Here is a 25,713-nt window from a genome sequence, read left to right on the forward strand (position 1 = left end):
AATTTCTTTGGAATGTACAAAATAACTGAGATCCGATGTGTTATGGTTTGTATGTTCCGCATATATGCATGTTGACTTGAAGTCAAATATAATTTACATTAGTTTAATCATGTAAATCGAAAATGGAAAAAAAATCATTAAATATGTTTAAAAAAAAAAAAACTGATTTACAAACTTACTTTGGTTTTCTGTGTACCCTTCGTGAGGTGAGGGGTTAGAGGAGGGGGCCGCGTGCGAGCGAGACAGCAATAGAACAGAGTCCGATGGAGTCGAATTTCGTGAGAGAGTTTTGTAATCAGCGCCATTACTTCAACTTAAATAGTATTTTTTTATTTTTTTTATTGCCCGAGCAAACAGACGAGCATACGGCCCAACTAATGGTAAGTGGTTACCGTCGCCCATGGACTTCAGCAATACCAGGGGTAGAGCCAAGCCGCTGCCTACCGCTTAAAGTATTGGGGTAAGCGTCGATAAATCAAAAAACTTTACAGCGAGCTTTTAGAGACGCTTTTTAGCCGTCACGACTGTCTTCATCGCCGAGATCACTCGCTAACAAATTCGGAGTGCTCTTTTTCAAATATACATAGATACATACCCACTGAGTTTCTCGCCGGTTCTTCTCAGTGGGTCGCGATTCCGATCCGGTGGTAGATTCTACGAAGCACTGCTCTTGCTAGGGCCAGTGTTAGCAACACTTTAGGCTTGAGCCCCGTGAGCTCACCTACACGCCAAGGAGAAGCTGAAATAGCCTCTTAAGGCTATCAGCATAGGTAGGAGAAAAAAAAACGCAACAGCGCCCGCGGTATACACAGATTTCATACATTCCCTTAATACATCATAGAAATAAGCTTTTTCAATTTGTTCAAGATCTCCTATAAATATGTGACGTTAATGATGTAACCAGAGAAACTTAGTTGTAGTTATAAAAATTAAGTAATTAGCAATGCTGAGACTTCCACCAGGAAATAGGCGAGGTTGTAAGGACATATCGTCTTTTCGCATTAAAAGTGTACAATTTTCAAAAATATTCGAAATTGAGTTAATACGCGGAATCATTTGGTATCACCAGTATTTTTCTCATAAATACTGTCAAAAGAGCGTAGTTTAGTTTTTGTTATTTTTTGTTCTTTAGTTTACCTATGTTTTGACTACTGTTAACAAAATTAATACATAATTTTATCTTACTTTAAAAGGCAGATAATGTAACTGGTAAAAGATAAAAAATAAATGTTGCAAAGATATTAAAAATATCACATGTTAAACCTTTAAAACACTCTCCTATAAAATTAGTAAGTTTTGAGATTATACAGTTTTAATGCGAGAAGACGATAGATATATTATGCATAAGACCTTATTAAAAATCCATACGAAAGAAAAAATACCAAAAAAGAAGTTTTTATAATAGGAATGATAATATAGTATTTCTCACCACATTCAAATGTTTGAATAGGTACATAAAATACTCGGCAATTGAGAAAATAATAAATGGTTATTAAAAAAAATACAAAAAGAATTACATATAAAATATAACAATTATAATACAAAGTCCACCTGAAGTAGTTCTCTGTTCTTGAGTGAAAAAATATCGGGCGGCGCATACTTGCTCAGTGTTACAGGGCTGGCAGTAGGCTAGTTATTATTATTATTATTATTATTATATTTCAAAATAAGATATTTAATAGCTCATTTAAAATACATAATTTACGGACAAGCAAGGATTAGTAACTTATCAACTTAAATATTAACTAGATGAGGTTTTTTTTTATAACGCCATCTTTTTGTGTCTTTAAAGCAGTTAATTGCTCTCAATTAAGAAAAATAGTATTATTATTCGCCAATACATGTCGGGAAGAGTCACAAAGTTGATATCGATAAAGTTGATTATTGAAAACACGAATAAAACAACATTTTCTGAAAATAAATCGTAGCTAGATCGATTTATCGCCCCCGAAATCCTCTGTATACTAAATTTTATGAAAATCGTTGGAGCCGTTTCCCAGATTCAGATTATATATGTATATACAAGAATTGCCCGTTTAAAGGTATAAGATAAGATTTTTCGTTAATTTAATGTTGTTAATTGAGACAAAAACTGTAATTAATTTTGAGCTTCGGTGGTTATCCGTGCGTGTGTGTGTAATTGGAACTTAAAAGTTCTTTCATAAGCTGAAGTTTTACTGTGATTTCGGATAGTATAAATAAGAAACTTAAAATTGCACAGTTGGGTCAATAACCGTCATAAGGAACCGATGATTTTAATTTTAAATTAACTTTATATTAATTCAGTTAAGTTACATTTTTGATTGAGGCCGAATTTGACCTCCGGAATTAGAAACAGAAAAATCTGAATTGTGGTACACAAGTTCTATGTCAGCACCACAAGTCGAACCACGTGTTCGAGTCCGGAGTAAGATTAGAGGAAATTTTGAGTATTCGAAAGGTTTACTGGTGGGTAGGGCGTCGTGTGAGTCCGCATGGTGTAGGTACCACTTCCCTGTCTATTTCTGCCGTGAAGCAGTAATGCGTTACGTATCGAAAGTTGCGGTAGCCGTTGTACTGTAAAAACTGAAATTTAGAACTCATGTCTCAAAGCCGTACTCACGTTGTGAGTACCGTTAACCACTTAACAACACGTGGGCCGTGAACTCCTACAGCCGTGTAAGAAATAAAAAAAAACCCATCCGAAACAATGCAATGACAATAATACACGCAAGATTGAATCGTAAAAGTAATGTTAATTGTAAGACTGTATAAAAAATAAATTAAAAAAATATTCAAATTGACAGCGACTACGCGACATACAGCGAGCGACATACACGTCTGTGATAACAACTCAGCATTAGTCGGTATTAATTTGAGAAATTACACAATTTAAAATAAAATTTATGTTAGAAATAAATATAAAATATTTAAAACAAAAAAATGTGGTGCACACAGCCCTGTGCCCTCGAGTTTGGTTCGTTTGCTTGCTTTACTTAACACGGCCGATACGAATAATGCGGTAATTACTCTTTTTAACATTTAAGAGATATTATTATTTTTTCCGATTGTTCAAACCAATCACTAATGGTAGATTATGGTCAGTAGCTGTTAGTAGGATGATGAGCCGTTTTAGTCTTCGTTATCAAACAAGATGACAGCTCATTTGCCGCTACGTGGATATTGCTCTATTGATTACTACCGTTGGTCAAATGATTGGTTTTTTTTTTTTTTTTTTTTTCCCTACCTAAGCTGATGGCCTTGAGAGGCTATTTCAGCTTCACCCTAACGTTTGTAGGTGAGCTCGCGGGGCTCAACCGGAGAGTTGCTAACACTGACCCTAGCAAGAGCAGTGCTTCGCAGAATCTACCACCGGATCGGAAACGCGACCCACTAAGAAGATCCGGCGAGAAACTCAGTGGGCTGTGTCTATGGGTTAGTTCGCTCGTCGAGCCCTTCGTCGCAAGCGACGGGTTCGACGAGGACGGTGACCGGATGATTGGTGATGGTAATCATTGTACTAAGAGTCCAAGTTCTATTCCTGGTTGGATTCAGTAATTGTATGAAAGATTTCTATTGGTCTGATGTAATTATCTTTGGGTCATATTTGTTTTTGGGGTAAACATGATACAGAAGGAAATTCTAATTTTGGAGCTGATCATCGTGGAACTTTCAATTATTCATTTATTAATTAATATCGTATTGTAAAAAAGTAGAAGCTTTAGCTCGACGAGATTGCGATGTTCGTTTAGATCCTCTTACGTCAAATTACTAATTAACGTGCCCCGGTGCAATCTAAAATTAATAATCCACCAATAAAAACATTGTCATCATTCTATAAGTTTAAAAAAATCTAAACAATTAAGAACAAATCACGCTAGGATTCCCTGTATTGTAAGTATCAGAGACTGACAAACATACTTATATACGATGAAATATATACGTGTATACATAATAAGCCTTCAGACGAAGAGCAAACAAATCTGTTCATCACACGAATGTTTTCTCGATGTGGGAATCGAATACACGATCTTCGGTGCAAAAATCAGAGCCGCTACCTACTGCCCCACTGAGTCGATCAATTTGAAAACTCAATTTAAAATTTTATTAATTTTACAATTTGCACGTACATCCTTTTTTCTGTGGATCGTTGTAACGTTTCGTAAGCGACGCGCGACGCCGGATTCCTTCCTCTATACAACGACTTATAATGTTTGATACTTTATAATTCTTTTTTTCGATATTTTTACTAATACTTAATAATTATTTAAAAATATATAGTGTAGTATATAGTGTTTAGAGCAATTCTAAACATGAAGTTTGTATAACTATTTTTTGAATTTTGAAACAGAATAATAATTTTGACAACACAGTCATTGTGAGTCAATCAAAAATTCAGGTCGTACGTGCACGTGTTGTAAATACATTAAAATAAAATAAAAATAACCTTCTCTTCTCTCTGTGAATATAACGAATTATTGAAGCGACCAGTAAGTACAAAATACAGTTCACGCTCTACACATATAGTAATAATAGAAGAATATAATGTGCCGTGACAAACAAAAATATATTTATATTGATCACACAATAAAAAAAAACAAATAGGTACTATATCGGGAGGTACTTATTTGGCTTAAGCGACATTCTTGCAATTTTACAGGAGAGCCATTTAATTTTTTTTTTTTTGTTGCTTAGATTGGTGGACGTACTCACAGCCCACCTGGTGTTAAGTGGTTACTCGAGCCCATAGACATCTGCAACGTAAATGCGACACCTTGAGACATAAGTTCTAAGGTCTCTGGTATAGTTTTTTTTTCATTGCCGTATAGTCAGACGAGCATACGGCCCACCTGATGGTGAGTGGTTACCATCGCTCATGGACGTCAGCAATGCCAGGGGCAGAGCCAAGCCGCTGCCTAAAAGAGTGCGATGGCCGGGATATGAATGGAATATAATGTACGGTGACAAACAAAAATATATTATATTTGTATTGATCACACAATAAAAAAAAAACAAATAATATATCGGGAGGTACTTATTTGGTTTAAGCTTGAAATTTCAATTTTTTTTTGAAATATGTTTAATTTGAAAATTTGGAAAAAATATCATAACAAAAAAACTTCTTCAGTTATTTGAATGGAGTAAACATTATAAAAGTTATTTACTATTTTATATTGGTGGTAGGACGTCTTGTGAGTCCGCGCGTGGGTAGCTACCACCACCCCTGCCTATTTCTGCCGTGAAGCAGTAATGCGTTTCGGTTTGAAGGGTGGGGCAGCCGTTGTAACTGTACTGAGATCTTAGAACTTATATCTAACGACCACACGGGAAGCGTCAGCTTTCTAATAAAAAAAGAATCATCAAAATCGATTCACCCAATCAAAAGTTATGAGGTAAAAATAAAAAAACATTAAAAAAACATAGTCGAATTGAGAACCTCCTCCTTTTTTGAAGTCGGTTAAAATACTATCAATTGGACGGCGGATAATGATGTATCTGTGTCGCGAAGCGGGGCAACCGCTAAACATATCGAGACCTCATGACCTCATGTATTAAAGTAGGTCATACACGATGCGTTATATGTGCTATGAAGCAGTTTCCAACGGGGCAGTTGTTATACAGATCGAGACCTCATGACCTCAATGTCTCAAAGTGTGTCATGCACGATGCGTCATTTGTGTCGTGAAGCAGTTTCCAACGGGGCAGCCGCTAGACTGATCGAGACCTCAAGACCTCATGCCTCAAGGTGGGTCATGCGCGTTACGTCGCGAACTTATCGTCACACACGTAATCAGTTCTCGATCGCTCACTAAAACTCATGAGCGATCATGATAATAAGCTTCGAAATAAACATCTAAATAAATTAATAATCTATACATATAAATAAAATTGGAGTGTCTGTTTGTAATATTGAAATAACCACTTTTTACTACATGCATGCATCTCATATTTTTAAACGAGAAATTCTTGTATATAAATCTATATATAATCTGATCTCGGAAACGGCTCCCAACGATTTTCATAAAATTTAGTATACAGGGGATTTCGGGGGCGATAAATCGATCTAGCTACGATTTATTTTCAGAAAATGTTGTTTTATTCGTGTTTTCAATAATCAACTCTTCCCGACATCTATTGGCGAATAATAATACTATTTTTCTTAATTGAGGGCAACTAGCCGCTTTAAGGACACACAAGATGGCGTAATCAAAAAAAAAAAAAAACGAGCCAAGCTCGGTCATCATCTAGTATTTTTTTACTCTATTATATTATTAATATTTGTGATTTATAATACATATTATTATATATTCGCTCCGAATTTCGGGTTCCGTACTCTCGAACTACCGATGACTTGATAACTACCGTCTGATTTATGAATAAATAAATAAATTTCTAAAAATATTAAACTTTAAAGTTATATAGATTAATTTATTCACGAAAAAAATGAATCAAATAAAAAAATAAAACTTCTCGATTATCAAAAACATTAACCGGTTTAAGCTGCCCAAAACCGGTTATGGCCGGTCAATAATCCGCGCGGGGGCGCGATACGATCGTGCGATCCTAAACCCACACGACGTCAGACGAGGACCGACAGAAGGAGTCTGTGGCTTCGGTTAGCTGATTCTATTTAAAGGGGGAGATTGTCAATTTAATGTCCCAACCATAGAAAACTGGACAAATTGACATCTGATTGACACACAGAAGGTCTTGTGAGTCCGCGCGGGTAGGTACCACCACCCTGCCCAAAACAGTTCTGCCGTAAAACAGTAATGCGTTTCGGTTAGAAGGGCGGAGCAGCCGTTGTAACTAGAGACCTTAGAACTTATATCTCAAGGGGGGGTGGCGTATTTGCGTTGTAGATGTCTATGGGCTCCGATAACAACTCAACACCAGGCTGTGAGCTCGTCTACCCAACAAGGCAATAAAAAAAGTTTTATGTGTGCGTGTTTTTAATAATTTGTTTGTACACCTAATACGCTGTCCGCTCCGCTCGTGCCTTGGGCCAAGTCCCGACATCATTCTATTATTAGCATTCAATCGATAAGCGAACTTAAATATGACACGAATACGTAGGTACTCAGAGTGTGCTTAGTGCGAGTTTTTTTTAACGTTCTCGATAGCGTAAAAGTTAACTCATATTGAATGGGTTCGTTTGCCTACGTTTGCCGCTAGGGGCGCTGTTCCGACTCCATACAAAATTGGGTTAACTTTTACGTTATCGAGAACGTTAAAAAACTCGCACTAAGCACACTGAACTGCGTGAGTTTCACTCGTGGCTACCTTTTTTTTTTCTTACCTAAGCTGATAGATGGCCTTGAGAGGCTATTTCAGCGTAACCTTAGCTAATAGGTGAGCTCACGGGCTCTAACCGGAGTGATGCTAACACTGGCCCTAGCAAGAGCAGTGCGCTTCGCAGAATCTACCACCGGATCGGAAACGCGACCCGCTGAGAAGATCCGACGAGAAACTCAGTGGGCTGTGTCTGTGGGTTAATTCACTCGTCGAGCCCTTCGTCGCAAGCGACGGGTTCAACGAGAACGATGACCGGTGCTTGTGGTACCTAAAAGCACCGTTAGTGGATCGGGAGGATCCGAAATGACGTGTCCTCCCTGAGATGCCGTAGGTCTCTTGTATTTATTTCACCGGCGAAAGTGACCCGCCCGCCAATCATAAGAAACGTCAAACAGATTTTACTTTTAATTCTCAAGTATAATCTAAATGAGTACCAAGCAGCGTTTTGCGTTCAATGAGAAGTCGGCCATTTTGTTGTCGCGTGACGTCATGGCATTGTCATATTACTACGCCCGAACGGTTTTGATACTATTAATTTATTATTATATTAATTTAACACGTGAAGTAAAAACTTTGTACCCCTTTTTAAGAAAATTGCGCGGACGGAGGAGCATGAAATTTCCCAAACTTATAGAGAATATCGTCGTTGCAAATTTAAAATTTCGTATCTGACATTTCGGGCCAAAATAATGTTTTCATATATTATGAAAGTTATTTTGAATATCTATAACTCAGCAAAAACTCCCGTCTGCATACATATCTCAATTTTTTCACTTTATTACGCGTCAATCTCAAAAAAATGCTAAGTGTCGGTTTGCATTTTATTGTAAATCAAAGTATGCTATGAGCTAAAAAAAAAAATTTGCATTTTTGTTCTTCAGGAGATAGTTTTATTATTATTAGATTTTCTCAAAAACTACATTTTAAGCTCATAGGAGATTTCAAATTTGCAACGGCAATATAGAGATGTAGTGCAGAATGTTAATATTTTTTTAAATTATGCATCAAAAAAATTTTTTTTTATTGCCTTTGTATGCAGACGAGCATACGGCCCACCTGATGGTAATTGGTTACCGTCGCTCATGGACGTCAGCAATGCCAGGGGCAGAGCCAAGCCGCTGCCTACCATAATAAATCAATATAAAAAAAATTAAATCAATATAAAAAAAACATTACATACACTAACGTGTATTTGACACACACACACACGCATACATACTATTTGTTTATTGTCAAACTTCTTATTGTTTAAAGTCTGTGGTCAAATTGATAATAGATTAATATTGTTTGTCTTTAATATTATTTGTCTATAATGTAGTCTTGGCGAAATCTGTGATTATAGAGGTATAATAGTCTTTGACAATAGAACCATAATAATGTGCAAACTTATGATTTCAATTAATTATATTCGAAGTCGTTGTGGCCTAAAGGATAAGACGTCCGGTGCATTCGTGTTGAGCGATGCACCGGTGTTCGAATCCCGCAGGCGGGTACCAATTTTTCTAATGAAATACGTACTCAACAAATGTTCACGATTGACTTCCACAGTGAAGTAATAACATCGTGTAATAAAAATCAAACTCGCAAAATTATAATTTGCGTAATTACTGGTGGTAGGACCTCTTGTGAGTCCGCGCGGATAGGTACCACCGCCCTGCCTATTTCTGCCGTGAAGCAGTAATGCGTTTCGGTTTGAAGGGTGGGGCAGCCGTTGTAACTATACTGAGACCTTAGAGCTCATATCTCAAGGTGGGTAGCGCATTTACGTTGTAGATGTCTATGGGCTCCAGTAACCACTTAACGCTAGGTAGGCCGTGAGCTTGTCCACCCATCTAATTATGCATTTAAGAGACGACGCCGCATATAATGTCGATATACTTATACAAATATATTCATATAGCCATTTTTTTTGCTTAGATTTTTGTATTTTTTTAAGTTTTTTCCTAAGGTATTTTTTATTAAAAATCCTATTTTAATTATAAAATATGTGAAAATAAACTTAGCACCAAAAGGGTTAAATATGTCACTTAAAAAGGTATCAACCGAACTATAAGCCTCGCGTTATTGATGTCCATGGGCATCAGCGACGACTGGAGATAGTATGTAAAAAAAAACTTTGTGTCTGATTTTTTTATTATTTTTTTATTGCATAGATGGGTGGACGAGCTCACAGCCCACCTGGTGTTAAGTGATTACTGGAGCCCATAGACCGTAAGAGATCTACGACGTAAATGCGCCACCCACCTTGAGATATAAGTTCTAAGATCTCAGTACAGTTACAACGGCTGCCCCACCCTTCAAGCCGAAACGCATTACTGCTTCACGGCAGAAATAGGCAGGGTGGTGGTACCTACCCGCGCGGACTCACAAGATGTCCTACCACCAGTTTTAATTACCACCATTAGGTTTTAATAGACCTAGAAATATATATATATATATTTTGCGCATCGAATATGGTTATTGCCTATCATTTATGTACAAAGCAGTTATTGTCGCTTAGTCACGTTCGCCTTTCAAGCGTCGTCGATATGTAAAAAAAGAAAAAGGCTGAAAATATGCATTATTTTGTTGAATATAAGTCGAACGAAGTGCAACGCGCAAAATAGCTAAGCAAAAAATCGAATACTAAAATGAACAAAAAAAAAACAAAAAAAAAAAAAAAACACGGTTTCCTAATCTCCAAATTCTATATAAGCTAGTCGTATTAATAAGTTAAACAAACATTGGCCTGATTTGAGACTTTAATGTCTGCATTTTAAAGATCGCATTCGTTCGTTTTTCAAATGTACTATTTCGGTACTTACACCCTTTTGTGTGCGAGTTGTTTTCGAAAACTTCGTGAACGTTTGTCTAGACGGCGCGAATGGTTTTGATACTTACCAGAAAATAAATATTAGTTTAATTTTTTTTTTTTTTTACGTCTCACTCTTATCTTGTTTGTTTTTGTGACTTAAACACACAACAAAGTCGCAGCAGAATAAAAAGTTTTAGATGTTTTTCGGATGCCCCGTAAACTTATAAAACACTAGCGACCCGCCCTCGCTTCGCTTCGGAAACATTAAAACACACATGAAACCAAAAAAAAAATATTAAAGAAAAATTAAAAAAAGTAGCCTATGTTCATCAGGGACAATGTCGGCTTCTAATGGAAAAAGAATTTTTCAAATCGGTCTAGTAGTTTCGGAGCCTATTCGAAACAAACAAACAAACAAATCTTTCCTCTTTATAATATTAGTATAGATTGGTTGGTGTCAAAATTCAAATGTAAGTGCATTTACAAGCGCAGTTTAGGCTTTGTCCTTAAAATTTTTGTTTTTTTTATTGCCCTCGTAGACAGTCGAGCATACGGCCCACCTGATGGTGAGTGGTTACCGTCGCTTATGGACTTCAGCAATCCCAGGGGCAGAGCCAAGCCGCTGCCTACCGTTGTTGTATATAGAATTTGTAGTTTAATAATTCGGGATTTAATTGTTTGTGTGTGTGTGTAGCGTCCGAATGAAACCAGAGTCAAACGTACTCATGTTTGAAAGCATCAAATAATTAAACTCAATCGTAAGGGTTTTTGTGATTATGACATTGCCAGTGCAATGTCATGTCGGACGTTTAAGTTTGACATCGTCAACTCACGTGTGCCAGTTACGATATGAATATTAATTACGCTTTTTTTGCGTTCCTAAATTTTATTTATTATTTTTAAAAAAACATGAGGTGTGTGAAAATTTAAAAAAATTCGTAATTTTGTTGTCTATTGTTCTCTGAATAGTTTTAGTAGATATATCGCCGGTTGTTATTATAATTGGTAGGTCGAAAAACTAGAAACCAATTCTGAGTGCCTATGTGATCTGTGACGTTCAAACGATTGGAACGTGTTGAACAATTATTACGCAGCTAGTAATGACCGAATGATGTGGACGTCTTTAACGAATCGTCAATCAGCAAAACGTGTTTTTTTCCCTAACAAACACGTTCGTCCTTTTTAATCGACCAAGAAGAAAGATACGTAAAGATAACTTATAGTCAGACTGCTCTTACAGGCTTCACATATACTATTTTTGTTTCATCCGAGCGATTAATTTTAAAAATATTTAAAAAATAATCATTTATAGTAAACGGTTTTAAATAAGTATTGTTTTTTTTTCTATATCCAATCGCTGTTAGCCTGAAGAACTATTATAAGCATTCACGGACCGCTAGCCTCTCAAGGCTATCAGCATAGGTAGGAAAAAAAAGGCTGAACCTATAGAACTGCCGCGATGCGTTATATCCTAGCTTCGTGGCTAATGTGGTAGTCAACCTTAATGATATGCACACAGTCAGCATTTTCCATTGTTCACGGCATCTTAAATAGAATTAGCAGTTCAGTTCCTTTTTGTTTTCCCGTCTATTCTAGTGACCTCGAGCATGCTAGATTCGTCGAACGAGCAGGTAAGCTCACGGGTTCAACCTGAGAGAGCTTGCTAACACTGGCTCTAGTGAAGGCAGTGCTTCGTTGAATCTACAATCAGATCGGATTCGCGACTCACTGTGGAGATCCGACAAGAATCTCAATAGGTTCTGTCCATGGCCTAGTTTGCACGTTGAACTCATCGTCGTATTGAATAAGTTCGACCAAGATTACTTAGGTAGATAGATACGCAGACCTTGCTAGTAAAGAGCATGTTAACAAAACAAATGGATATTGGGAGAAAGAGAGAGAGAATATATTTTATTCCACACCAAAAACACAATTTACAAAACAAAACCAGTTAACAAGCAGATACATTTGTGCAATAGGCACTCTTATCGCTAAAAGCGATCTCTTCCAGACAACTGATTAATACGGAAATTCTGCGGTGTACTATTGGCAACACTTTATTATAGAATATATATACATAAAATAACTCGATATATATCGTTTACATATCATATGAAATAACTGTTTGATTTATATACCAACATACATACTGACATGTTAATATTATTATTAATATCTTGAAATATATTATGTTAGTAACGATTGTGATTTAGCAACTCCCTATTTAAAAGTCATCACCTATTTTGACTTCAAATAATAAAGCTACATTCTTCCACGTCATATAAAGTTATCGCAGTGAATAAAAACATAAAAATTAAAACTTCTAACTGCCTTTTAGAATTATATCCTATTTCTGTAATCATCAACAAAAACACACACAAATAAAAAAATATAGAAAACCGACGATTAATAAATATCTTGTTATGAGTATAGAAATTATGTTAGGTGTTAATTACATGACGTAAATATGTATGTCTCGCATAATAGTTTTGATATTTTCAATTAAACAATAAAAAAAAAATCTAGGCGTGCATCATTACGTAACAATTAGTCGAAAGTATCAAAATGTTTCGATTGTACTATCCGACCCGGCTCTCCTCATCTTTCACTCCTCTGTTGCAGGGACGTACTCAGTAGGAATAATGTTATTTGTTTTCAAGACAAAGGATTTTATTTTATTGAAATGCTCGAAAAATTTTCAATTAAAAAAAAACATTTGATGTTTTTTTTTCATCTCGCTTTTGTTGGAATAAATGAACCGAAATAAAGGTGGAAGAAATTTAAAAAATATATACATACATAATAATATATAAAAAAACATCCAGGGGTGAAAGGCTATTTTCGCAACTTTACAGAAGAACCGTTTAAAGTTTAAAATTTGAAAAAAATATCATATCAAATAAAATTATTCAGCTATTCGAACGGAGTAAACTTAATTGAAGTTCAATTAGAAACATCGAATTGTTGATACTATTACCAAACAAAACGGATTTTTAATTACAAAGATAAATGTCGCGTCTCAAGTGAAATATCGCGTAAACCATATTTACACGTATTTCTCTATGTTTTTATGTTAATTAATTTAAAATCGGCTCTATATCTCCCGATTACTTTACTCGTTCTCTACAATTTTATCGAAATCGTGATCTCAAAATATAATATTTTTATCCACTTGTTTGTACAGTAGTTTGGTTAGTGTATATAGTAGGTTGCAGGTTGTATAGTGTAGTAGCTGCGCTATTTCTCATGGGATAGTGCAGCAGTCGTTTGCATATATATTTACTTTAATTATTACTTTAATTAATTTACTTTAATTATTACTTTAATTAATTTACTTTAATTATTTACCTACACTATTGACGACATGAATGGATGAAGGGGTTAAGTACAATTTTTAAGATTTTTGAGCTTTTACATTGAAGGAAGTCATGTGCCTATATACCATATTAGACCTTAAAACTCCGGGTTTAAAGGCTATTCTCTAATTGCCTGTGATGAAGGATTTATGTACGAAGAAAAAGTACAAGTAACAAAAGTTTGTTGCCTGTTTTGTCAAAATTAACTAATAGTATCGTATCTCCTTCATCCACCCATGTCTTCAAATACTATTTTGATACTAACATAGTTTTACGAGATATAGAAACATAATGAGTCCTGGTTACTACAATAACTGTATTAGTATTTCATTTGAAGAAACTTATCTCGATCAAATCCGTAATATTTTTGGAAAATTAATAAAAAATTATTAAAATGAGACGAAGTTAATAAATTTGTGATTGTAATCAATGAACTGAAAGGTTCAGGAAAATCGTGCTTACATACGGAAACTTGTTTAGTGAACTTTTTCGAAGAACCCGAGAACTTACGTCAATAGATTTTCTTGATTTTTTCTCACATTTTGGTCCTGGTCCAATTCTTTTGCCCGTGTAAACAGAAAATATGCAATTTTCTTTTTTTATTATAACAAATTACCTGAATAATCCATATTAATCACTGCACTGTCATCCGAAGGCTACTTTAAAATTTGAATAAAATCGAATAATTATAAATTCTATGTTTCCTGAGTGCGCACCTGTACGTTCCCCTCCCCGCGCGTCCCTCGCCGCCATTTCATGTTATTGAGAATTTATGACGATTAGGTATAGTACACACAGGGCGTTGCACGGAAATAATATTAACGTATAATAAAAAATTTTGTTACTAAAAACAATTTTAAGGTTTTCTTTTTTTTTCTTTCTTTTAATTGGCTAATAACTTCATTACACGAATTCGAAGGCTCTAAAACGAATTCAGCTGTTTATTTAAAAATAGAATTTTCAGCTACGCAGTGAATGTGGATTTTTTTTCTTATGTGTGTTCGATATTTTTTATTTATACATCGACGGGTGATAAGTTATATTTTGTTCTAAGCGACATGTTTGCAACTTTACAGGAGTTTTTTTTATTATTTTTTTTATTGCTTAGTTGGGTGGACGAGCTCACAGCCCACTTGGTGTTAAGTGGTTACTGGAGCCCATAGACATCTACAACGTAAATGCGCCACCCACCTCGAGATGTGAGTTCTAAGGTCTCAGTATAGTTACAACGGCTGCCCGAACCGAAACGCATTACTGCTTCACGGCGGAAATAGGCAGAGTTAGAGAGACATTTAAAGTAGAAAATTAATTGAAAATTCTTTAGCATCGTTGTGATTCGAAAGTCGATGAAACGAAAAAGCGACAGTAAAAAGAGACAGATTCATAAAATTTAACGTGAGAGAAAATGAGATAGGAATATGAATAGGAATAGGAATATAGGAACGGTGTTTCTTATATTCGTGGTTCTCTTTGTGCTCTGCTTCGTATCTAATATTCGTACTTCATACATTCTGAATAAAATGTAAAACAATTTTCCATCCAACTTTGTATCACTATGAGATCCTTACTCAAACTTACAACCTCTTCCCGAAATTTTACATTCGACTCATTATCTCGAGGTCTAAATCTTTTTAAGTTTTCACTTCTAACACGCGTGAATTGCACATAATGTTTTGTATTTTTTATTATTAATAAATATAAGATATACAATGTGAACACGCCCTAAGCGCTAGGGACGTTGCACTGACCGAATAGATCCGGCGAACGCGAACGTTATCAATTCTGTGCGCGGTGCCTCGTGCGCTCGCGTGTGTGCGTGCGTGTCACAAGTGTGTGCGTGCATACGTGAGATACAGGATGTGTTATTTTTTAAATTTCAATTTAAACAATTGTTGTTGAAAAACATTTTTTTGCTTTTATTTATTTTTCATATATCACTTTGTGCGTTATATTTAAACGAGGAATTGAAAAAAAATACATATGTGCAATTCACACGTGGTAGAAGTGAAACCTTCAAAAATTAAAATACAATTATCCTAAATGTCTAAGTATATCTAAAATTTTGTCATTAGTAAATAATTGTAAATCATCTTTTATAGTATGAGGTAGCGCCCTCTGTGAATTGATATTTTACCTATAATCCTAAATTAAAATTCACTACAAGAGGTTTCATACACACGTTATTATTAAAAGATCTCATAGATGGCGCTGTATTAAAAAAAACACTACGGACTTAAATCTGAAATCACAACGATTCTAAAGAAATTTCACTTCAAAAATATTAAAAACTAGCTGACCCGGCAGACTTCGTAGTTCCTCAATTGATAAATAAAAGATCTAAACTTTTGTATAAAATAAACTTAAAACAAACAAAAGGAATCCGTCCGACGGGGGACACATTAAAGCAAAACAAAATTGTTATTTTTATTTAATTCCGAATATTTTCATATTTATCTACCTTTTAAACCTTCTCTGGACTTCCACAAATAATTCAAGACCAAACTTAGCCAAATCGGTCCAGCCGTTCTCGAGTTTTAGTGAGACTAACGAACAGCAATTCATTTTTGTATATATAGATAGATAGATGTGTGAATTGTAATTTTGTTTCGTCGCCGGTTGTTCGAATAGGTTGCTTCTTTATTGTTGAAGAACGTAAGTAACTCTTCTGTAGCTTCTCATTGTTTCTCTCCCTCTATTCCTATCTATTGCCCGATGGAGAGCATCCTTGACTAGCATTTCCAGCTACCCGGCGAGACCACCGCTCTGGTCTTTGGCCTCCAGGTATTTTACCTTGCGGTCGGTAGCAATGGTTTACTGGTGCTAGGACCTCTTCTGAGTCAGAGCCAGAGGTGCCCAAGAGATTCCAAACGATTTTTGTTATGGTTGTAAATTATTACTGTTCAATAATTCACCGGACCATTCTGTGTGCGCTTTGCAATAATTTCTTTTTCTTTAGTCTTTTATTGGTTAAATCAGTAGACGTGTCCATCTGGGTTTTTTTTTTTTTTTAAAGCAAATGCCGTGAAGCAGTAATGCGTTTCGGTTTGAAGAGCGGGGTGGGGTTATATAAGTTTAAATATATAAATAAATAGATAATAAACGTTCTGATATATAACGTAACTATACTCGAGTCCTTAGAACTTATATCTCAAGGTGGGTGGCGCATTTACGTTATAGATGTCTATGGGCTCCAGTAACCACTTAACACCAGGTGGGCTGTGAGCTCGTCCATCCATCTAAGCAATAAAAAAAAATAGCTTTTCCAGTTTATCAGGCTTCCTCCTTGAATCTGAATTACGAATTATAAAAAAAATTAATGAAATAAAATGCAACACCCCGTATAATTAAAGTTCGTCCATGACAAACAAACACAGCCGCCGCTGCACGCACACATTGTTCGTTAAAGGTTATTTTATATTTATAAATGCCTTTTTTTTTTATTTAAGTAATTCTCGTGTCATCCGACTTGCTGATAGCACTTTTGGGTTTTCGTCGCCGCTTACGGGCCAGGGAGCTAGCGGTCGATGTTCTGTTGCTTTGTTGCCCATGGACATCACTACGTCATAGCGTCACTCTCTTTGAATATGGGCTCTAAGTTAAACAAACTAAGTGCAATGAGGATATTTTTATTTTGGGCCATCGCGGTCGATGTTCTATTGCTTTGTTGCCCATGGACATCACTAGGTCATAGCCTGACCAGCTATCAGATATGAAGTTTAAGTTAAACAGAGCTAAGTGCAATGAGGATGTTTTTGTTTTGGGCCATCGCGGTCGATGTTCTGTTGCTTGGTTGCCCATGGACATCACTACGTCATAGCTTGACCCGCTATCACATATGAGGTGTAAGTTAAACAGAACTAAGTGCAATGAGGATATTTTTGTTTTGGCCATCGCGTCGATTTTCTGTTTCTCTGTTAATGCTGCCCGTGGACATCACTACGTCATAGCGTGACCCGCTATCAGATATTAGGCTTAAGTTAAACAGAACTAAGTGCAATAAGGATATTTTTGTATTAGCAATCGCATTAATGTTCTGATGCTTTGTTGCTGCTGCCCGTGGACATCACTACGTCCTGCGTGATCGGCTTTGAGATATGAGGTCTGAGTTAAAGAGAACTAAGTGCAATCAGGATAGTTTTGTTTTCGCTATCGCCTCGACCCTCATCAGAACTGCATTACTACATTACCACATCATCCGACCTTGGGAGTAATAAATACGATGAGCCAGGCACCACTCCTACTGGCCACCTTGAACTGGAGGAGTATATAGACGTTTCAATATATACATTTTTACTGGTGGTAGGACCTCTTGGGAGTCCGCGCGGGTAGGTACCACCACCCTGCCTATTTCTGCCGTGAAGCAGTAATGCGTTTCGGTTTGAAGGGTGAGGCAGCCGTTGTACCTATACTGAGACCTTAGGACTTATATCTCAAAGTGGGTGGCGTATTTACATTGTAGATGTCTATGGGCTCCAGTATGTACTCGGCAAATGTTCACGATTGACTTCCACGGTGAAGGAATAACATCGTGTAATAAAATTGAAACCCGCAAAATTATAATTTGCGTAATTACTGGTGGTAGGACCTCTTGTGAGTCCGCACGGGTAGGTACCACCGCCCTGCCTATTTCTGCCGTGAAGCAGTAATGCGTTTCGGTTTGAAGGGTGGGGCAGCCGTTGTAACTATACTGAGACCTTACAACTTATATCTCAAGGTGGGTGGCGCATTTACGTTGTAGATGTCTATGGGCTCCAGTCACCACTTAACAACAGGTGGGCTGTGAGCTCGTCCACCTATCTAAGCAAAAAAAAAAAAAAAAATAACCCCATAACACCAGGTGGGCTGTGAGCTCGTCCACTCATCTAAGCAATAAAAAAAAAACATACACTAGCAGACCCGACCACACGTTGCTGTGGCTAAGGTTTTTGTTTCTAAACACGTGGCCGGCTATGCTAATACCAAAAATGAACAAAGCAAGAACAATTTTGGATTTCACTGTATTTTGTTTCTAAACACGTGGCCGGCTATGCTAATACCAAAAATGAACAAAGCAAGAACAATTTTGGGTTTCACTGTATTTTTTTTCTAAACACGTGGCCGGCTATGCTAATACCAAAAATGAACAAAGCAAGAACAATTTTGGATTTCACTGTATTGTGTTTCTAAACACGTGGCCGGCTATGCTAATACCAAAAATGAACAAAGCAAGAACAATTTTGGATTTCACTGTATTGTGTTTCTAAACACGTGGCCGGCTATGCTAATACCAAAAATGAACAAAGCAAGAACAATTTTGGATTTCACTGTATTGTGTTTACTACGAAATAAATTTCACTTATACTTTAGCCTCAGCAACACGTGATGTTAATGCCATAAAATTGTATCTTATGTGAAACGTTGATATTTTTATGGTTGGTATTAGTAATTCTTCAATCACAATTTTTTTTTTTTGTTGCTTAAATGGATGGACGAGCTCACAGCCCACCTGGTGTTAAGTGGTTACCGGAGCCCATAGACATCTATAATGTAAATGCGCCACCCACCATGAGATATAAGTTCTACGGTCTCAGTATAGTTACAACGGCCACCCCACCCTTCGAACCGAAACGTATTACTGCTTCACGGCGGAAATAGGCGGGGTGGTGGAACCTACCCGTGCGGACTCCCAAGAGGTCCTACCACCAGTGATTACGCAAATTATAATTTTGCGGGTTTGGTTTAATAACACGATGTTATTCCTTCACCGTGGAAGTTAATCGTGAACATTTGTTGAGTACGTATTTCATTAGAAAAATTGGTACCCGCCTGCGGGATTCGAACACCGGTGCATCGCTACATACGAATGCACCGGACGTCTTATCCTTTAGGCAACGACGACTTCAAAATCAAAATATATATGACCATCTGTTTAAATATTCCACTAACACAAAAGTCTTTTAAAGTATTTTCCCAATTGTTAATCCAAATAATATTAACGCGTTTCTCTTGCGTTTCGTAATTATTAATACATGCATACGAAATGTGATTTTTGTTTTAAATAATAATAATAAAAAATAACACCCTATATATGAGTTCACCTTGTCGGAGTCAAACAAACATATGCTTCACGCGTGTCGATGTGTGTGTGTCTGTGTTGAAATGACCAGCTTAACATAAAGTTTTAATTGTTAAAACGTTCGATAAAATAGAAGAATATGTATGTACATAATATGATGTACCTATGTACATATATATAACAAAAAAGCGACTCCATGCTATGCCAACCCAAGGAATTTGCGGGTTCGTAAATATTGTGCAACAAACAAACACATTCCAATTTCGCGGCATAAATAGATATTACTAGCTGACCCGGCAGACTTCGTAGTGCCTCAATCGATAAATAAAATACCTAAACTTTTGTATAAAATAAACTTAAAACAAACAAAAGGAATCCGTCCGACGGAGGACACATCAAAGGAAAAACAAAATTGTTATATCTATTTAATTCCGAGCATTTTCATATTTATATCTACCTTTCAAACCTTATCTGGACTTCCACAAATAACTCAAGACCAAAATTGGCCAAATCGGTCCAGCCGTTCTCGAGTTTTAGCGGGACTACTGGTGGTAGGACCTCTTGTGAGTCCGCACGGGTAGGTACCACCGCCCCGCCTATTTCTGCCGTGAAGCAGTAACGCGTTTCGGTTTAAAGGGTGGGACAGCCGTTGTGACTATACTGAGACCTTAGAACTATATCTCAAGGTGTGTGGCGCATTTACGTTGTAGATGTCTATGGGCTCCAGTAACCACTTAACATCAAGTGGGCTGTGAGCTCGTCCACACAGCTAAGCAATAAAAAAAAAAAAAAAACTAACGAACAGCAATTCATTTTTATATATATAGATAGATAGATAGATAGAAGATAGATTTCTGGAACCTTCCTCTCTCTCTCTCTCTCTCTCTCTCTCACTCTCTCTTCAATCGGTCCCTCATTGCTGAGGATCGTGACTCCGTCCGATTCCATCAACCAGCTGTCTCCATCGATCCCAATCTGTAGCTTAGTGGAGTGCGTCCTGACAGGTATTTTTTAGTTCCTCCGCTATTAGGTCCGACCATCGTTTGGGATCTCTACCCCTAGGCCAGGGGTTCCCAAACTTATTTTGTCTTCTGACCAATTTGAGAATAAACTATTTATTAGCGCCTCTCTTTTTTCACCTTCTTAAAAATCACTATAGCGAGAGCTCATTCGGTGTCCAGATGAAATAAAAAATCGCCTCCTAAGCCTTTATACAACGCCCTTATTTTTTTTCTGGGTGACTTACCGCCCCCCTTTAGGCCTGCAGCGCCCATAAGGGGGCGTTATCGCCCACTTCGGGAAAGGCTTGCCCTAGGCCTTTTCTCTTCGATCTAACCGGTCACTACAAGGCGTTCCAAATTGCCAAAGAAAAGAATATTTGTTTTTTTTATTGCTTAGATGGGTGGACGAGCTCACAGCCCACCTGGTTTTAAGTGGTTACTGGAGCCCATACACATCTACAACGTAAATGCGCCACCCACCTTGAGATATAAGTTCTAAGATCTCAGTATAGTTACAACGGCTGCCCCCCACCCTTCAAACCGAAACGCATTATTGCTTCACGGCAGAAATAGGCAGGGTGGTGGTACCTACCCGCGCGGACTCGCAAGAGGTCCTACCACCAGTAAAATAGAAAGAAGATGAAGAATAAGAACCCTTAACAAACGTTTTGTGAGTTTGTTTATTATGACACGTTATTACTCCTTTATAGTTGAAGTAACACATGAGCAAGCTTACCTAGAAAATGTTGTGTTATTGTTTAGAAATCACGACAATGCCACATACCCGATCCTGTAGACTGTATGGTAAACAGTCGACGTCGCCCAAAACACGTCATTACGGATCCTCCCGATCCACTAACGGTGCTTTTTGGTACCTTAAGCACCGGTCAGCGTCCTCGTAGAACCCGTCGCTTGCGACGAAGGGCTCGACGAGCGAATTAACCCACAGACAAAGTCCACTGAGTTTCTCGCCGAATCTTCTCAGTGGGTCGTGTTTCCGATCCGGTGGTAGATTCTGCGAAGCACGGCTCTTGCTAGGGTTCGTGTTAGCAACGTCGTCAGGATTGAGCCCCGTGAGCTCACCTACATGTCAATGAGAAGCTGATATAGCCTCTCAAGGCTATCAGCATAGGTAAGATAAAAATATAATAATTAAAAAAAAAGACAATGTCGTTGAAATATCGCATCAGTGTCGTAAGGTCTAAACGGTTTTTCGGTTAATAGGAAACCAATTTTTAAAGTAAACACCCCCGTCTGTAGTCAGGTTTTGGAAACGCAAGGGGCCGGAATCAGTGCGTGCAAGCGGGTACCATTTAGTGGAGAACAATTTGGTGTTAAAAAAAGTAATAGTTTAAAAAAACTAACAAAATACGTTTTTATAGAAAATCCAACTAAAAAATAGAAAATAAATTTTAATTAAAAATAGTGTAAGAAGAAACGATTTTATTCTAAAAAAAACGTGGGGTGCTTGGTATAAGTAGGTATAAATATTTTATGAACAGATATGAGTAGAAGGGTTATTTTAACAATATCCTGAAAAGCACCCCACGCTTTTATTACGGGTTTGATTTTGATCAAACGATGTTATTCATTCATTATGGAAGTCAATCATGAACTCGAGTTAAACATGTATTTCATTAGAAAAATCGGTAACTGCTTACGTGATTTTATTCACTGGTGGTAGGACCTCTTCTGAATCCGCGCGGGTAGGTACCACGACCCTGCCTATTTCTGCCGTGAAGCAGTAATGCGTTTCGGTTTGAAGGGCGGGGCAGCCGTTGTAACTATACTGAGACCTTAGAACTTATATCTCAAGGTGGGTGGCGCATTTGCATTGGAGATGTCTATGGGCTCCAGTAACCACTTAACACCAGGTAGGCTGTGAGCTCGTCCACCCACCTAAGCAATAAAAAAATAAAAAAAAATTAAATAAAAAAAAAAGATTAGAATCAAGGCATACGATCCTATCTTGAAATAAAAGAAATGGAGCGCGTGCAACTTAGTACACGTGAAAGAAGTGAAACTTCTTTTGCGGTGCGCTATTGTGTGTTATCCTTCAATCAAATTTAACTTCTAATCTGGCTTTGTATAAGAGAAACGATCTAGCTCTCTTTGTCCCTTCCCTCTCTCAACGGTCGAGTGGTTCGCGAGACGCTACATCTGTTTTCTCACTCTCGCTCTTCCTAAATTGCATCTTTTCTCTCTAGCCGTAACGAATCTGTCGCGAGTTAAATTTTATTATCAACTAAAGAAGTTTCATTTCAAAATGAGGGAGATGGCCCTAAAAAAATAAATACGTTTCGACTCGGCGTGTCAGGGTGGGGTCTGATGCCTTAAAAATACATTCTCATAATCCTGAGTCCGCCCCGTGCGCCCCCTACCGACCCCCACCCCCCTAATCTCCTCGTATCGAGTAATTTCCCCCGGTCGGGTCGCGGAACGACCCACCGATTTATTTCGACTACACTTTAATTATATAAACTGGCTTCAGTGAAGTCATTAATAATTTCTTTAGGGTAGGTACTTAGAGTTGTCGTTTGTTTAACCCAATGCCCGGGTTCTTTTCCCGGTCGGAATCACCGGCTATACGTATGGAATCCGGTTCTGTTGCTGTTCTAAGTTTTACTACTAAAGAACCGTCTTAACGGGTTCACGGTAATTCGATACTTTTTTTTTATTGCTTAGATGGGGGACGAGCTCACAGCCCACCTGATGTTAAGTGGTTACTAGAGCCCATAGACATCTACAACGTAAATGCGCCAACCACCTTGAGATATAAGTTCTAAAGTCTCAGTATAGTTACAACGGCTGCCCCACCCTTCAAACTGAAACGCATTACTGCTTCACGGCAGAAATAGGCGGGGTGGTGGTACTTACCCGTGCGGACTCACAAGAGTTCATACCACCAGTAAAAAGTCTGTCGCAAGTTCAATGATCACGAGTATACTAAAGAGGGCCGGAGCAGATAAATCTGTCTACCCTCTTTCTATTCCTTTAAATTATTGATGACTAATTAAAAAAAATATCCTTTTCCAGGACGAAGTCATCATCGTCATTCTCCTGCCCATCTCCCAGTCACCTGGGGTTGGCGCAACATGTTTTCTCCTTCCCTACTCCTCTATCATATACCATTTCTTCGCTCACTCCCCTCTTACACATATCGTCTTTCACGCAATCCATTTCTTCTTAGGTCTACCTCTTCCTCTAAAGCCTTCCACATTTATAATCAAAACTCTCTTTTTCAGGACGAAGTGTTAGCGATAAATGACAAAGTGGTCCTACGGGCGGAGGACCTCCTCAGCTGGATTTGCGACGGCGAGGGCTGGCGGTGGGGTCTGAGGGCGGTGTGGCGCGGAGCGTGCGCCCCCCCAGCGGACCTCCGCCACACGCAGCCCCTGCACCACACGAAACTGGACTTCAGCGACGTCGAACGCGAAAAAAATAGCATCGGTGAGGAGGAGATTCCCGTACCCTTCACAGGTTCTCTGGGGACCCGCATTTGGATCGGCTCCCTAAGTACCGTCCACTAGTAATTTGATAAGCTCACAAGGAAACTCTTGAATTCCAGCTACGGACGCGGACAGTCCTGGTGTGGTGGTGTTCTCGTATCCTCGCTACTGCCGGTATAGAGCCTTGCTGTCAAGGCTTGAGGGGATCCAGGCCGACTGGCTGCGGGACTCCCTGGTCGCGGCGCTTGGCGGTTACGCTGCCCCCACGAACAATACCAGGATATTGTATTGTAAGGTAGGTCGAAAATTCATTACCTCGTCTCGCTTTACCTACGCCAGCGATGTAATACAAAACCTCGGTGGGTCGATGACCTTTGCTTAGGATCTAGATTACTGGTGGTAGGACCTCTTGTGAGTCCGCGCGGGTAGGTACCATCACCCTAAGCAGTAATGCGTTTCGGTTTGAAGGATGGGGCCGATGTTGTAACTATACTGAGACCTTAGAACTTATATCTCAAGGTGGATGGCGCCATTAACGTTATAGATGTCTATGGGCTCCAGTAACCACTTCACACCAGATGGGCTGTGAGCTCGTCCACCCATCTAAGCAATAAAAAAAAAAGATTAATGTAATGCATTTTAAATTCGATTTGAGTTCTCTTGCAGTTGATACAAAGATCCGGATAACAGTAATGGCTTAGTTTTGTGAGTGCTTGTCTCGTGTCTTATGGTGGATGGTGACATTGACATTGCCACATTGTCTACCAGTCGTATCAGATATATCGAGAGTTAAAGGCTGTTTGGTTTAAGGGACATTTCACTTAACACGCGACATTTATCTATTATATTAATTAATACGTGAAGCAAAAACTTTGTATCCCTTTTTACGAAAATTGCGCGGACGGAGGAGTATGAAATTTTCTACACTTATAGAAAATATAGAGAATAAGTGCACAATGCTAAATTTTTTTTTAAATAATGCATAAAAGACACATTAAATCAATACAGAAAACATTACACACACTACATACAATGTATTTGACGCACACACGCATGCATACTATTTATTGTCAAACTTTTGTTCTTGACGTCTTTTTTCAAACTGAGATTAAATATTGTTTGTCTGTTAATATTTTTATAGTGTAGTCTTGGCGAAATTTGTGATTATAAAAGTATAAAATACAATCATAATAGTGTACAAACTTACAATTCTAATTAATTATAGTCGAATTTCGACTACTGCGGGACCTCTAGTTTATTATTAAAGCTTCAGGTTCATCCTTCTCACTAAAAATATTGACTTATTGCTTATGTTATTTTATTTATAGTTTATTTTATGTTTACTTATATTTTACATAACAGATAGAAAATTTTATTTTGAGTAGTTTTAATTTAAATTCAATTAATCTAATATATAAAATTCTCGTGTCACAGTTTTCGTTGCCATACTCCTCCGAAACGGCTTGACCGATTTTGATGAAATTTTTTGTGCTTATCCGGTATCTATGAGAATCGGCCAACATCTATTTTTCATCCCCCTAAATGTTAGGGGTAGTCCACCCCTAAATTTTTATTTTTATTATTTAGACAAATTTTTTAATTTCTATTTTTTTATGATACAACATACAAAAATACATACAATCCTCAATTTTCACCCTTCTACGATCAACCCTTATTTTTTATTTGCTAATTAAAAACTTTAAATTTTTTTGCGAGAATTTTGTTTTTATTTTGTCATGACGTAGAATAAAAAAAATCATATTACTCTGAAATTCTCACCCCT

General features: G+C 37.5%; 1 protein-coding gene across 1 annotated transcript in view; it reads left to right on the forward strand.

Moving 5' to 3' along the window:
* Positions 1-25,713, forward strand: part of LOC114248447 (AT-rich interactive domain-containing protein 5B) — an 85,397-nt gene that overhangs the window by 44,326 nt on the left and 15,358 nt on the right. The window contains exons 4-5 of the mRNA XM_028181686.2: positions 23,727-23,931; positions 24,050-24,225. Coding sequence (XP_028037487.2) covers positions 23,727-23,931; positions 24,050-24,225 — 381 coding nt within the window. The remainder of the gene's footprint in view (positions 1-23,726; positions 23,932-24,049; positions 24,226-25,713) is intronic.

This window comes from Bombyx mandarina, chromosome 24 (assembly GCF_030267445.1).
Source record: "Bombyx mandarina strain Sakado chromosome 24, ASM3026744v2".
Taxonomy (NCBI): domain Eukaryota; kingdom Metazoa; phylum Arthropoda; class Insecta; order Lepidoptera; family Bombycidae; genus Bombyx; species Bombyx mandarina.